Raw genomic sequence first — 17,009 nt, 5'->3', positions numbered from 1 at the left:
TGGTACATAATCAATTCTCAATAAATAGTTATAAAATTAAGTATGCAGGGGCTAAAAAACATTTTCACATTGTCTACTACTGATACTTCCCATTACATATCTCTTCCTTCCAGGTAAAATTTATGTCTTCCAGTGGTTCTTAACTCTAATTCATGATAGAGTCTCTTTTATGGAGATTTAAAATATATGTTTGGTTTATAGAAAATATTATTAAAATGAATGGAAGGTAGGATATCTCAGCATACAAGTGATGACTATAAAACAAGAACCAAAAGGAAATTCTCGAGCTGAAAATTCCATTATCTGAAATAAATTCACTTGAATGTTATTAACAGAGTTTGAACACTGCAGAAAAAAGAATGAGTGAACTTGAAGAGAGATTTGATAGAAACCATTCCATCTGAAGAGCAGAGGTTAAAAAAAAATTGAAAGGAAATAAGGAACAGAGTCTTGGTGACCCTTGGGACAATACCATGGAATATATTTGGAATTGGAGACTGAAAAGAAATGGCTGAACAAATGAGAAAAAAAATGGCTGTAATTTTCTCAAGTGTAGTGCAAAACACCAAGTTACAAATTCAAAAAGCTCAGAAAATGCCAAAGAAAGATAAAAATAAAGAAGACACCACCTGGGCACAGCATAGTCAGTGGCTTTGTGCATGAAAAAAGTTTTTTTTTGCATTTGTAAGACCACTGAATGACAACTGACTTAAACAGTGGAGCTCAGAATCTTTGAAGCTGTGAAAGAAACCTGCTGAGTCATGATTCATTTATATCCAGTGAAAATATTTTTTAAAAACAAGGGCAAAATGAAGAAATTGTGGCAGATCCTATATTCCAAATAAGGCTGCAACGATAAATGTAACTAGAATAAACATTCCAGTTATAAGGCTGAGATCCTCCAACTGGAAAAAAAGCCAGCTGAAATTATAAGCTGTCTAAAGCAAAGGGACTTTATTTTTTTTTAACAAATATACATGCATATTATTTTTTTACATTCTATTCCATTATAGGTTATTACAAGAGTTTGAGTATAGTTCCCTGTGCTGTACATTAGGTCCTTGTTAGTTATCTACTTTATATATAGTAGTGTGGATATTTTAATCCCAAATTCCTGATTCCAGATAGAATGAAAGTAAAAGATGGGAAAAGGCATACAATGCAACCAGTAAGTATAAGAAAGCCGGTGTGCCTCTCATTATTTCAAACAAAGTAGATTCAATATTAGGCATATTAGCAAAGATAAAGAGAGATGCATAATGATAAAAGAGTCAGTGCATCAGAATTACATAATGCTCAAAAATATGTGTATACCTAATAACAGAGCTTTAAAGACTTGAAGCAGAAATGGACATGATTAGTGGGAGAAATAGACAAATCTACAGTTGTAGAAATTTTTAACACCCTTTGCTCAACAACTCATAGAACAATTAGTGAGAAAAAAAATCAGTAAAGTCATCGAAGTTCTGAAAAATTCCTCAGCTACTTTGACCTAATTAACATTTATAGAGCACTATACCCAACAACTGTAGAATACTCATTCCTTTTGAATGCACATGGTATATTCACAAAGGTAGATCATATTCTGGGCCATAAAACAAGTTTCGATAAATTTAAAAGGTTTGAAATTGTACCAGAGTATGTTTTCTGTTTGCAAAGGAATTGAATTAGAAACCAAAAACAATAAGATATTTTTTTAAAACTTCCATATCTGGAATTTAAAGAGCATACTTCTAAATAATCCATGAATCAAAGGAGAAACTACACATAAATTAGAAAATATTTCAAGCTGAATGATAATGATACTGCAACATATCAAAATTTATGGGAAGCAGCTAGAGCAAGGGTTAGAGAGTGTAAATGTTTATATTTGTAAATAAGAGAAGGTTAAAATCAATGATCTTGTTTGCTATTTGAGAAGCTAGACAAAGTCAAAATAAACATAAGTAGAAGAAAGATAAAAACAAAGAGAAGAAATCTATGAAATAGAAACAGAAAATGAAGCTGAAAAAGAAAGAAAGTTAATGTAGATCACATAGTTATTTGAAAAGATTAATAACGTTTATAAATCCCTAGCAAAATTCATCAAGAAAAAGAGAGAGAACTCAAATTACCAAAGTCAGAATAATAGGATATCACTATGATCATTAAAGATAATAAGAGAATAGTGTGAACAACTTTATGCCAGTATATTTGACAGCTTAGATAAAAGAGACAAATTCCTTGAAAAACGTCACTTGCCAAAACAAATACATGAACAAATAGAAAATCTGAATAGCACTATATCTATGAAAAATATTTGAATTTATTATCAAAAACCACACACATACTCAAACAAAAACAACAACGGATAGCCTTCGGGTCCAGGTGGTGTTATTGGTGAATGCTATCAAACCCTTACAGAAGAAATAATACCAATCTTATAAAAGTCTCAAGAAAATTGAGCTTATTTTATAAGGCCAGCTTGAGACTGATACCAAAACCTTACAAAGACATCATAGAAGGAGAAAATTATAGACTATTATCTCTCATGAATACAGACACAAAAAATCCTTAAGAAAAGTGTTAGCAAATCAAATCTAGCAAATATGTGAAAAGGACAATACATCATGACAAGTGAAATTTAGCCCAAAAATTTAAGGTAGGTTTAACATATTAAAGTCCATCGATTTGATTCATCATTTTAATAAAGGAGAAAAGCCATATGATCATCTCAATAGATGTAGAAAAATATCATTTGACAAAATTCAAAACTCATTCATGATAAAAATTTATACCAAACTTGGAACGGAAGTTAATTAATCTGATAAATGGTACTATGAAAACGCTACAACTAACCTCATATGTAACAGTGACATTTTGGATGCTTTCCCTCTAAAATTAAGAGTAAAACAAGCAATTCTGTTTTCACCATTTCTATTTAACATTGTACTGGAAGTCCTAGCCAGGGCAATTAAGCAAGAAAGACAAAAGGAATAAAGACTGGAAAAGGAGAAGTAAGACTCGTTTAGTTGCAGACAATATGATTGCTTATGTAGAAAATCCTAAACAATCTACAAAACAACTAGAAATGTATAAATTTAGTAATATCATAGGATACACGATCAATGCAGAAAAATCAGTTGTGTTTCTAAACATCAGCACAAAAACAATTTGAAAATAAAATAATCTAAACCAATTCCACTGAAAATAGCATCAAAAACATTTGGGAATACATTTACAAAAGATGTGTACAATTTGTACACAGAAAGCTTACAAAATATTGTCAAGATAAAGTAAGAAAGATCTAAAACAAAACCATCTCATTGATTGGAGAACAATATTGTTAAAATGTCAATTCTCATCAATCACCACATTCAATGCAATGCCACTTAAAATCATAGCAGGATTTTATTTTTTTTAACATCTTTATTGGAGTATAATTGCTTTACAATGGTGTGTTAGTTTCTGCTTTATAACAAAGTGAATCAGCTATACATATACATGTATCCCCATATCTCTTCTCTCTTGTGTCTCCCTCCCTCCCACCCTCCCTATCATATCGCACCCCTCTAGGTGGTCACAAAGCACCGAGCTGATCTCCCTGTGCTATGCAGCCGCTTCCCACTAGCTAACTATTTTACATTTGGTAGTATATGTAAGTCCATGCCACTCTCTCACTGCGACCCAGCTTACCCTTCCCCCTCCCCGTGTCCTCAAGTCCATTCTCTAGTAGGTCTCACAAGAGGATTTTTGAATTGAATATTTTAATTTATGTAAAACTTATATGGAAATGCAAAAAATTCCAGGAAAAAAAAAACGGTTGGAGGACTTAAACTACCTGATTTCAACACTGTATAGAGCTACAGTAATCAAGACAACATGGTATTGGCATAAGGTAGAAAATTAATAGATCCATGGAAGAGAATACAGAGTCCAGAAATGGAACATATATATAATCAATTGAATTTCAACAAAGGCAGTAATAATATTCAATGGGAAAAGAGAGTCTTTTCAATAAATGATGTTGCAACAACTGGAGAAACATATGGAGAAAAATGAATTTTAATTCCTACTACCCTGGCCTCACAAAACTGATACAAGGGGTGGACCTGGAGGCTCCCAGGTTCCCTTCTCTCCTACGCAGTCCCCAGCCCTTCAGTCACCCTGTGAGCAGGACCTAGCCTTGTGCCGCTTTCTGAATACTGGACTCCACATAACTTGGGCCCAGCAGAGTGCCCAGTGTGTAGGGACAGCTGGAAGGGCCTGACCCACCTAGGGACCCCCGTCTTGGCCCATTTGGTTTCACGTGCCAATTAGTCTCCAGCAGTTTTGTTTCCCAAGGGCTTTAAAGAATCTACAGAGAAGGAAAACCCCGAAGAAAGGCTTAATAAAGTGGATTCCTCCAGCTTGCCTGACTGCAGGAGCAGCAGGGTTAAGAAGAGATGGCATGAAGTCCTGAGTGCGAAAGTCAGATGACAGACCTGGAATTACGGGAACATGCAAGGTGGTGATGGGGGAGGTCGGGAGCCCAATGGTGACCTGAATTCAGATCCACCGCTTGCTGCCTCCGCGACCCTCATTCTGTCCACCCACGTGTTCATTGAGTGTCTGCTGCAGCCAAGCACCTGGTTACTGAGATGTTAAGATCAAGCCTCTGGCTCAGAAGCTTGGCACTGGGACAGAGCTGCAAAGTGACTCTGAAGGCAGTGATATCCATGCACCCACCCTGCCAATGAGGGTGGAAGGAGCAGAAGCTGAGAGTGAGCAGAAGGCTGTGGTCAGAAGCCCAGAGCGGTAGCTCAGAGAGCGTCGTTGGCCCTGGTAAAGGACCCGCTTCAGGAAGGGTTTTTAACGCCTACTCTGTGTTTTTTCCAGTTCAGAGGAAGACGGAGCTTCTTATTCGCCCGGCACTGACTACGCAATACCAGCGTAAGACTAGGCGGGGCCACCCGCTCCCTTCATTCACTCCAAACCCGCGAGAGCAGTGGGTCGGGACTGAGGCATCCCGCAGATTTCCAGCAACTAGCAATCAGAAGCGGACTTTCCCGCGTTCCGCAAAAGACACTCTCGATCCCTGATGGCTCTGCCGGCTGTCACCGCGCGGCGACCTGAACAGCGAGCGCTCCCCGACCGCACGAGGCAGCGGGGACATAGCGCGCCGGCCGCCTCGGGCTCCCGGGCCTCGGTTCCTAGTCCCAGGCCTCCGTTCCGGGGCCCCAGGGCTCTCATCTTCGTCCTTTTGGGTGTCCTGCTGTCGGTGAGTCCCTATCGCGGGTCCTGGCTCCGGAAGGCGCGTCTGGCGGCCGGGGAAGGGGGGGGGGCGGGGCGTGGGGGACACGGTGGGGTGCCTGCCCGAGTCACCTGCGGCCCGGGTTGTCTGAACGGGACCAACAGTGGGCAGAGTCGGGAGAAGGAGCAGAGTCATGACCCGGCAGGATCGACCGGGGCCCAGAAGGAGAAAAGCCCGCGTTCCTAGGCTTGTCTGGCTGCCCCAGAAGTAAATTCCAGAGAGAAGAGTTGAAAACTCCTTAGCAAGCCTTGATGTGGCCCGGCCCTTCCCTCTCATTACCATACTCCACTTCGCACCCCCTCTCTCCTCCCTCTCCCTTCCTTTCCTTCCCAGCTTCCTCCCTCCCCTCTGCCCTCCCCTCCCCTCCCCTCCCCTCCCCTCCCCTCCCCTCCCCTCCCCTCCCCCCTCCCCCCTCCCCTCTCCCCCTCCCCTCCTCGCCCCTCCCCTCCCCTCCCCTCTCCCCTCCCCTCCCCCCTCCCCTCCCCCTCCCCTCTCCACCTCCCCTCCCCTCCCCTCCCCTCCCCCTCCCCTCCCCCTCCCCCCTCCCCTCCCCCTCCCCTCCTCGCCCCTCCCCTCCCCTCCCCCTCCCCTCCCCCCTCCCCTCCTCTCCCCTCCCCTCCCCTCCCCTCGCCCTCCCCTCGCCCCTCCCCTCCCCTCTTTTATGCCTCTGTTTAAATTCTAAAACATGCTCATTGCATCTATTCTTCCCATTGATTTTTACAGATAAGTAGCTTTCCCATCCTCCCTTGCATTCAGCACCCCTTCTTGGCTGCTGTGAGCAATTTGCCAAATTCCTTCCGGGCATTTTCTTCCACAGCAACATACAGGGCTTACAGGGTAAACCACCAGTAATCATACAGCTGACCCCAGGGGCTGTGTCTTTAGTTTAGGAGGAAAGGGTGTGAAGCTTTTATTTTGATTTCCATTTTGAGATCGAAACAGGTAAGGTGTGCATCCTGGAAAAACTATTTAATGGCTGCCCTGAGCTAGGAGGCGGAAGGCTTTAGTGTTAACGTAGCTTGTCTTTTTACCGGTACAACAACCATCCAAACCCACAAAAATCTCAGAAGAAACAGACCTCAGACCACAAGAAGACCTTGAGAACAAGTCTGACGCACTATGTCACAGCTGCTCAGGTTAAGAGTAAAAGAACCAGACTCACGCGTATAGAGAACAACGTGGTGGTTACCAGTGGGGAGAGGGAAGCAGGGAGGGGCAACATAGGGATAAGGGGAAAAGAAGGGTTGTTATGGGATTATATGAAATCACGTGTGTGAAACGTTTGAAAATTGTAAAGCACTAGAGAATTTAAAGAATCTTAAAAAAAAAAAAAAAAAGAGTAACGGTGCAGCTTTAGGGTGTGTTTGTCCCGGCAAGCAAAGAGTAGTGTTTGTTTGGTTGACTCTTAACAGGAAAAAGAGAGAGTGAAGATCAAACTAGACTGTTCTGCAGTCTAAGGGGGGCCGGTGGGGGGGGGGGGGTAGGGTGGGAAGCGACGGGGGCGGGAAGCAGGAGAGGGAAATCCCTGCTCATGATTCATCTCTGGGCAGAGCAGGGTCAGTAGAGTCTACACAGGACTCAACATTAACACACTTCCACATCTCCTCCTTCCTTCTCATTTCCTCCCTCTTTTTTTTTTGCCATGCCGGCAGCATGTGGGATCTTAGTTTCCTGACCAGGGATCAAACCCTTTACTCCTGCAGGGGAAGCGGGGAGTCATAACCACTGGCCTACCAGGGAAGTTCCCTCGTTTCCTTCTCTCTTTTGTCCCACGCTGCTGCTCCAGTGCCGCCCTCCTGTCTCCCTCCTCTGTCTCTGTCTCTGTCTCTGTCTCTCTCTCTCTCACACACACACCCCGCCCCCACAGACACACACGTCTGTGGGTCGGCAAAGCCTCAGATCTCCACCGCACCCAGGTCCCTGAAACAGGGTGCAGTGGGGATTACACACTAGGAAGCCTCCTCCTCGCCCACCCCCTCCCCCTTTTACTTTGACTTCGTTCTTGTCTGTGCTCCTGTCCGTGTGGACTTTTCACTCCATGTCCACCAGTGTCCCTGCCACCCGTAGCATTGTCACCTCTGTCTTGCAGCCCCTCCAGGCTCTTTTCACCTTGGTGACCTTGGTGGTGTTTATGGGGGTGCGGGGGATCTTTGTGTCTCTGCCTCATTTCCCTATGGCCGGAACTGTCCCTGCACAGGGCTGCTCAGCAAGCTCCAGACGTGCCTCCCCTGAACGCACATGGGTTCTAAGATGCCTGCACTAACGCTGGTATGATGTCCTTGTCCTGTTCTAGGGGGTATTTATGTGGGTGGTGGGAAATATGACTGGCAGGTTGGGAACAGAACAGAGGTAACTGAATGTCCTGTTGAGGGACTGCCCAGGTCCAAAGGCACCATGGAGTCAATTTCAAGTTTTCACTTGATGTTACCAAAGATTTTTAAAAAGGCACCATCTGTAGTGTTAAAAATGTCAATTCATCAGGAAGACATCTTAATCATAAATATTATGTGCCTAATAGTAGAGCTTTAAAATATCAATACATAAAGCAAAAACTGATGAAATTAAAGGACTATCATATCACCCTTTAATGAAGACGAAAAAAGGGTAGTAACACTATCAACCACCATGGGAATTCTCCCGCAGTCCAGTGGTTAGGGCCCTGTGCTTTCACTGCGGAGGGCACCTGTTCACTCCCTGGTTGGGGAACTAAGATTCCGGAAGCCCTGCGGCACGACCAAATTAAAAACAAACTTAAAAAAAAACGAACCAAAAAAAAAACTATCAACCACCTTGACTTAATTGACATTCAGAGAGCACACTGCAACATCTAATGAAGTCTCTTTCTTTTTTGACGAACGTGGTACTTTCATCAACATAGACCACGTTCTGGACAATTTTTAAAAGTCTAAATAAGTTTAAAAGCAATGAAATCATATAGACTCTGTTCTCTGACTTCAATGAAATTACATTACTAGTCAAGAATGATCTCTAGAAAAAAACTCCAAAATTTGAACTTAAAGCGACATACCTCCAAAGCATTCATGGTTCTTAGATGAAATCAAGAGAATTTTTTAAAATTTCAAAATAAATAATAATGAATATATACCACATGGAAATTTGTGGAAGGCTGCTAAAGCAGTGCTTAGAGTAAACTGTGTAGTTTGCAATTAAAGACCTTCCTTCTATTAAAAGAATAGGGGGTTGGGAGAAATGGGGAGTAAAATTTTAAAAAATAAAAAATAAAATAAAATCAGTGACTGGAAGATCCACATTAATCACCATAAAATAAGTGCAAATTAAACTCAAAAGAATAAGAAGGAAATAATAATAATATGAGTAGAAATCAATGAAATAGAATACAAACAGTTAAAGGAATTGACAAACCAAGCATTGATTCTTTGAAATAATCAACAAAATGAATAAAATAAAATCAATAAACCAAATTTTAAAAGAAAGAAAACCAAAAAAAAAAAAAACCAATATCAAGAATTAATGATGGGATGTTATTACAAACTCTGCAGCCATGAAAAGGATAATAAGGGGATCTTATGAATAATAATTTTATGCTGATAAATTCGACAACTTGAATAAAATGGACAAATTCCTTGAAAAATACTACTTAGCAAAACAGGTACAAGGTGATTGTACTCAGGTCTTGGACATTGCTCTAAGTCAGAGGAGAAAGGCATAAAGATCGGAAAGGAAGAAATAACCAACTGTATTCATTTGCAGAGAACAACTGCTAGAACTAAGTGAATCTAGCAGGTCATAGCATGCAAGTCTGGGAGCATAGGAGGCAATAGGATTGTGTGAGCAGAAAAAGAGGACACAACCATTACCTAAACTCAGAGGAGGCCCAGCCTGGAAAAGGGAGGACTAGAGGGACACACATTAGCATAGCTGTCTCTAAGTTCTTGAAAGAATTTTATGTGTCAGAGGGCTGCATTTTGTTTTATTTGGATCCAGCCAGTCAAACTGGGCTCCGCATAACTTGTTTTTGGTTCAATCTTCTTTTTAAAATTTAACTTCCTGACTTAAAACACTCTCAAATTACAGAAAATTGCAAAAACCGTACTAAACACATTTCCTTGAACCATCTGAGAACAAGTCAATGACAGAATGCACATCACCCCTTAACGCTTCAGTGGGGGTTTCCAACAAACCAGCACATTCTACCCCCATAGTTAAATGCAGCCTTCAGAATCAGAAAATTAACATCCAAAGGGTACTATCAGCTAATCCTCAGACCCCATTCATATTTCTCCAGTTGTCTCTATGATATCATTTATTGCACAGAGATCCTATCCTGAATTGCTGTTTCATCTTTTTCTGTGACTCCTTGATATTTAGTGGGAAATTGACAGACTATTTTTGAGGACAGGTTGTCAACTTCCTTTTTATTTTATTTACTTATTTACATGTATGTTAGATGATTTTGTATTTTTCCTACGTGCCTGTTATGGGCTGAATTGTGCTCCCCCACCACCAAATTCATATGTTTAAATCCTAACCAACAGTAGCTCAGAATAAGACTATGTTTGTAGATAGGATCTTTAATTTATTTAATTTTTAAAATAAAAAATATTATTCAATTTATTTAAACTGAAAACCAAAACCATAAAAAACAGTTCATCCATTTCACCAATCCTGCACTCCCACCCCACCTCTTGCAACCATCAGTCTGTTCTCTGTATCTATGAGCTTTTTTTTTTTTAATTTTTTTTTAGATTCTGCATATAGGAGAGATCATATGGTATTTTTCTTTGTCTGACTTTTTCACCAAGCATAATGCCCTCAAGGTCCACCCATGTTGTCATGCATGGAGAGATTTAATTTTTTATGGCTGAATAATATTCCACTGTGTTTATATATATATATATATACCACAATTTCTTTATACATTCACCCATCAATGGACACTTCAGTTGTGTCCATATCTTGAGTATTGTAAATAATACTGCAGTGAACATGGGGTGCTTATATCTTTTTTAGTTAGCGTTTTCATTTTCTTTGGATAAATACACAGAGGTGAAATTGCAGAATCATATAGTAGTTATATTTTTAATTCTTTGAGAAATCTTCATACTGTTTTCTATGGTGGTTGCACAAATTTGCATTCCCACCAACAGTTCACAAGGGTCCCCTTTTCTTCACATCCTCCCCAACGCTTATTCTTTTTTTGTCTTTTTGATAATAGCCATTCTAACAGGTGTGAGGCAATATCTCATTGTGGTTTTGATTTGCATTTCCCTGATGATTAATGATGTTGACCATATTTTTATGTACCTGTTGGCCATCTGTGTGTCTTCTTTGGAAAAATGTCTATTCAGAACTTCCGCTAATTTTTAACTTGGATTGTTTGGGGGGGGTTTGCTATTGAGTTGTATGAGCTCCTTATGTATTTTGGATATTACCTGTTTATCAGATATATGATTTACAAATGTTTTCTCGCATTCAATATGTTGCCTTTTCATTTTGTTGACAGTTCCCTTTGCTGTGCAGAAGCTTTGTAGTCCCACTTGTTTATATTTGCTTTTGTTGCTTTTGCTTTTGGTGTCAGATTCAAAAAATCATTGCCAAGATCAGTGTCGAGTTGCTTACTGTCTATGTTTTTTTCTAGGAGTTTTATGGTTTCAGTTCTTATGTTCAACTCTTTAATCCACTTTGTGTTGATTGTGTGTATGGTAGAAGATAGTGGTCCAGTTTCATTCTTATGCATGTTGCTGTCCAGTTTTCCCAACACCATTTACTGAAGAGAATGTCCTTTCCCTATTGTATATTCTTGGCTCTCTTGGCATAAATTAATTGACCATATACGCATGGGTTTATTTTGGGGCTGTCTATTCTATTCCACTGATTTATGTGTCTGTTTTTATGCCAATAACATACTGTTTAATTGAAATAGCTTTATAATATAGTTTGAAATCAGGAAGCAAGATGCCTCCAGCTTTGCTTTCCTTTCTTAAGATTACTTTGGCTATTCAGGGTCTTCTGTGGTTCAGTACAAATTTTAATTCTTTGCTCTATTTCTGTGAAAAAGGCCATTGAAATTTTGATAGGGATTGCATTGAAACTGTAGATTGTTTTAGGTGTCTGAACATTTTAACAGTATTGATTCTTTAAATCCACGGGCATGGACTATCTTTCCATTGATTTGCGTCTTCTTCAATGTAGTTTTCAATATACAGGACTTTGACCTCCTTGGTTAAATGTATTCATAGGAATTTTCTTTTTTAGATGCAATTGTAAATTAGATTGTTTTCTTAATTTCTCTTTCTGCTGGTTTGTTATTAGTGTAAAGAAATGCAACCAGATGTTTTCATATTGATTTTGTATCCTGTAACTTTACTGAATTCATTTATTAGTTCTAAGAGTTTTTTTGATGGCATTTTAAGGATTTTCTATACATAATATCATGTCATCTGTGACATGTGACAATTTTACTTACTCCTTTCCAATTTGGATGTCTTTTATTCCTTTTTCTTACCTAATCACTCTGGCTGGGACTTCCAATACTATGTTAAATAAAAGTGACAAGAGTGAGTGTTCTTATCTTGTTCCTGATCTTAGAAGAGGTAATTTTAGCTTTCCACCATTGAATATGTTTGCTGTGGCCTTGTCAGATATGGCCTTTATTATGTTGAGGTCTATTCCCTCTATATCTGCTTTGTTGAGAATTTTATCATAAATCAATGTTGAATTTTGTCAGATGCTTTTTCTGCATCTATTGAGATGATCATATGATTTTTATTCTTCATTTTGTTAACGTGGTGTATCACATTGACTGATTTGTGGATTTTGAACCATAGTTTGCATCCTTAGAATAAATCCCACTTGATCATGTTGCATGGTCCTTTTAAGGTATTGTTGAATTCAGTTTTCTAATATTTTGTTGAAGATTTTTGCATCTATGTTCATCAAGGATATTAGCCTGTAATTTTCTTTGTGCGTGTGTGGCTGGCTTCCAGTCATCCTGAATCTAGGCACTGAGATCTTCTCCTTTGGGATAGGACATGTCTTGGCACATGCTCAACTACAGGGAACACTTAAAAAATATAATAGGCTGCTTCAGCAATCCCAAAAGTTTGAGAGATGACTAAGAGCTGGGGGAGGGCTGAACAAAAAATTCATTTCCTACACAAGGCTACTCCTTCAAGACTGGGAGAGAGATGGTTGTTTCATCTACTGAATAGAAACAAACACAGAGAGTCAAGCGAAATGAAGAAACAAAGAAATCTGTTCCAAATGACAAAATAAGATAAAACCTTAGGGAAAATCCCTTAATGAAATGGAGATAAGTAAGTTCCTTGATAAAGAGTTCAAAGTCATGGTCACAAAGAAGCTTGCCGAACTGGGGAGAATGAATGAACACAGTGAGAGCTTCAACAAAGAGATGGAAAATATAAGAAATATAAAACATTGGGATACTTTTTTTTTTTTTTTAAATACTGTCTTTGAAATTCAGAGTGTATTTTTCACTTGCAACACACCTTGATTCAGAGAAGCTATTTGAAGTGCTCCATCCCCACATGGGCCTAATGATTACTGTATTGGACAGCACCACCTGGGTCTCTAGAACTGAGAGAAGAAAGTCCTAATCCCTGTCCTCAACGAGCTGCCAGTCAATGGAAGACTCAAAGAGGCACAGAAGTAATACAATAAGGAGGGAAAAGCCTTCAGATAAAGCTCATGCCATCTGCCCCAGCAAGAAAACAATAGGAAAAAATTTAAGCCTCAAAGAGTCAAACGGTGACCCAAAGAAAGGGGGTTCTGTGCTCTGGAATGCAAAGGTATTCTCCAGGAACTGAGCTGAAGACTTGCAGGAGCTGTCACGACCTGGGAGCCCATGTCCCAAGGCTTGACCTTCACCTCCAGGCTTTCCTCCTTCAGGTGACCTCACTCTTCCCTGCAGGATCTATCTGTCATTCTCATCTAATTCATATTTATCAGTAATGAAAGATACTCTAAAAAAACCAACTTTCAAAACCTTTCCTTAATAATATGTTATGATGATGACACTTCCTATCAATGATAAAAAAAGTGACTATTCAATAATGGTGATGGAGCAACTAGGATGACTTCCGAAAAATAATAGTGTCTTCCTTATGCTGTTCTTATATTAGAAAACTAAGACTAGATGGATCAATGAATTAATTGTAATATATGAAACAAAAAAGTACTGCAAAAATATGAGAAAAAAATTCGTACAAGTTTGGAGAGGGGAAAGACTTCTTCAGTATGACAAGAAACTATAAAACTTGCCTAAAGTCAACTATATAAAAATTAAGAAGAAAGCTGCATGGAAGAAATCATGACAAAGTTAAAAACAAATTAGAAAAAAATACTCAGAATACAAAGCACACTTAGAAGTGTAATTTCCTTAATCTATAAGAATTCATAATGGGGACTTCTCTGGTGGTCCAGTGGTTAAAACTCCGAGCTTCTACTGCGAGGGGCACAAGTTCAATCCCTTGTCAGGGAACTAAGATCCCACACACTGCACAGTGTGGCAAAAAAAAAAAAAAAAAAAAAAAGAGTTCATAATGAACTGGAAAGAAGATCAACAAGGAAATAGTAGACTTGAACAATACTATAAACCAACTAGACCTAGCAGACATGTATAGAGTACTTCAGTCAACCACAACAAAATACACATTCTTTTCAAGTGCACATGGAACATTCTCCAGATTAGACCATATGTGAGCTCATAGAACAAATATCAATAAATTTAAAAGGAGAGAAATAATAGAAAGTATACCCTCCCACCACAATGGAATGAAATTAGAAATCAATAACAGGAAGAAATTGGGGAAGTTCACAGCTATGTAAAAATTAGCCCACACTCCCAAATAACCAATTAGTCAAAGAAGACATCAAAAAGGAAATTGGAAAATATTTTGAGATGAATGAGATTGAAGATACAGCATACCAAAATTTACGGGATATAGCTAAAGTAGCTGAAAACTTAGAAAGAAATTTATAGCTGTAAATGACTACTTTAAAGGAAGAAGAAAGATCTCAAATCAATAACCCAATATTGTACTGTAAGACACTGAAAAATGAAGAACAAACAAAAGGTAAAGTAAGCAGAGGAAGGAAATAATACAGATTAGAGCAGAAAGTAATGAAATTGAAAGTAGAAAAACAACAGAGTATGTGCTGATGAGTGTGTGATGGGCCTGTGGTGCCCTAGCCCTTCTGCTTACCCATGACCATGGTAGAAACAGGGAAAAGCCGATGCTGGTCAGGTCTCCTGTGCCATGGGGAAGTGGTGAAGGAGGGAGATCAGGGTCATGGAGGGGAAGGGAACCTGCCCCCGGCTATGGTAGACTGGCAGCTCTGTGAGATGTTATGCTACTTATTATCTGTCTTGTTTTCACTAGCTATATTCCTAAAACCTAAGACAGGCAAGCACAGAGTGGGTACTCCCATGTTTGTTGAATGATTAAATAAAGGCTGCATAGTATTCCACTGTGTGGTTTTTATATAATTTAGTAATAATCTGCATAACACTAAGAATTTTTTATTTTTTTCAAAATTATTATTACATTGAATATATTTGAAAATAAATCCATATATATTTTTCTGATCATGTTAGTAGGGTGGCTTTCTAGAAGAATAGAATCTGGGTCAACCTGCAAAAGTATATTTTTACCATAGACCTGCATACACACACTCATGTGGGCACATGTGCATCTGGTTTTGGTTCATATAGTTCAGTAGTTTTGATCTTATGTTGTGGGCCTTTTTTCATTTTTGCTAACTACAAAAAAATTAATCGGTTTAAACTTGCATTTCTTTATTTTCATTATTTTTGTTTATGATTTTGGTCTTTTCTGCTTAGAGTCTTTCCAAGAAGACAAGCTATCATGCCTGTGCATTTTCTCACATACAGACAATAAGTTCCTAATTTTTTGTTATCATTTTATTTAGTTTAATATTTTAGTGTACAGAAATTTTCATTTTTGACTAGTGAAATTTGTAGATACAACACTTTTTAATTGCTTATAAGCTTAGAGAGACCCCATATAAGATGAAGTTCTCTAATCCCATAGAGAATTTTTATTTTTTTTAGCGTATAGCTATAACCTAAATGGAATTTATTTTGTGATTGATATGATGTGTTCCCTGAATTGTTCTGAGTCACTTTCTGGTTCTTCCAACCCCATTTAGCAATGGATTCTCCTATTTCTCTCTGCTTTTGGTCTGTCCTTGATCACAGTTCAAATGTTTATACAGACATTGGTCTCTTTCTGCCTAGACAGTTCCTTTTTGCTCTTTTCTTGCTCAATACACATTTTAACTTAATAAAGTGAATGTAAAAAAAAAAAAAGAAAGAAAACAAACATTTAAAAGGTCAATTATCCCTCCATCCTGATTAACTACTTTGATATTTTAAAAAAGAGGTCAATACACATTCAAAGTGAGAAAATTTAAATAGTACAGAAAGGTTCTCAGACAATAGTGAGACCTCTTTCACTCTTTTCCCAGCCCCCTGGCTCTTTTTATTTCAAGTAACTAAGAGAGGGAATTTCTTGTGATTGTTTGCCAGAATCTTTATGTATATGCCATGTATATATGCATATGCATATGTATAGCTGTATATTTTTACATGCAAGACATTATATTATGTAATACACTCTTCCCAATGAAATTTTCTCATATATTTTAGTATGTAACAGAGCAAATACCTTTTCCTTACTTTTAAAAAACTTATAATTTTACCCAGGCAGAATTTAGAATTGTTTCACAAGATTTCCTCCAACTCCCCCCCAAAAAAATCATTGAAGTTTTTATTAGATTTATCTTAAAATTTAAAAAATAATCTATTAAGAACTGAGATATTGTCAATATTCAACATATTTCTTATGAAGATAGAATTTCAAGTCAAGTACAGTTGTCCCTCGGTACCTGCAGGAAATTGGTTCCAGGAGTTCCCACATATGCCAAAATCTGCAGATGCTCAAGTCCCTGATATAAAATGGCATGGTAAAGGCAGCCCTCCATACCCATGGGTTTTGCATCTGTGGATTCAACCAACTACAGATAGAAATTTCAAAATGTGCAAATATGGAGAGCTGGCTGTATATGTTTTGAAAAAGTCCACATATAAGTGGATTCACAAAGTTGAAATCTGTGTTGTTCAAGGTTCAACTGTATTTTATTATAACTCAATTAAGATTCATGCTTTTCTTCACATAAATTATTACATTTTCTTGTCAAGGCTGTTTTCTTTGTATTTAAAGCATTTTGTAAGTTGGACCCTCTTGTAATAAATTTTCTGATTCATTTTTAAACTCTACAGTCATATCTAAAATAATGACTGTTTTACCAGCTCCATCCAAGAATCTGCCTCATTTTTTTTTTCACAACATGCTTCATAGGCTAGAGTTTTCAGAATAATGTTCAACTATCCTTAGAAAAGGCAGGTGTTTTCATATTGAATGGACTTTCTTGGAGAGGCCCTTAGTATTTAACCATTAAGATCAAGGTTGGGGATAAAAGGTCATACTGTATAGCACAGAGAACTATGTTCAATATCCTATGATAAACCATAATGGAAAAGAATATTAAAAAATTATATATATGAATAACTGAATCACTTTGCTGTACAGCAGAAATTAACACAACGTAAATCAACTGTACTTCAGTAAAAATTAAATTAAATTAAAATTTTTTAAAAAGAATGAGGTTGGGGCTTCCCTGGTGGCGCAGTTGTTGGGAGTCCGCCTGCCGA

At 38.4% G+C, this 17,009-nt stretch overlaps 1 protein-coding gene across 1 annotated transcript in view; it reads left to right on the top strand.

The window, feature by feature from the left end:
- Window positions 1–5,059: 5,059 nt before the first annotated feature.
- Window positions 5,060–17,009, top strand: part of LOC307054186 (tumor necrosis factor receptor superfamily member 10A-like) — a gene marked incomplete at its 5' end in the record, with an annotated part of 37,385 nt that continues 25,435 nt past the window's right edge. The window contains one exon of the mRNA XM_079705771.1: window positions 5,060–5,239. Within this exon, the coding sequence (XP_079561897.1) occupies window positions 5,060–5,239 (180 nt within the window). The remainder of the gene's footprint in view (window positions 5,240–17,009) is intronic.

This window comes from Hyperoodon ampullatus (assembly GCF_949752795.1).
Source record: "Hyperoodon ampullatus genome assembly, chromosome: 6".
Classification (NCBI taxonomy): domain Eukaryota; kingdom Metazoa; phylum Chordata; class Mammalia; order Artiodactyla; family Ziphiidae; genus Hyperoodon; species Hyperoodon ampullatus.
This window is presented reverse-complemented; position numbering and strand designations above follow the sequence as displayed.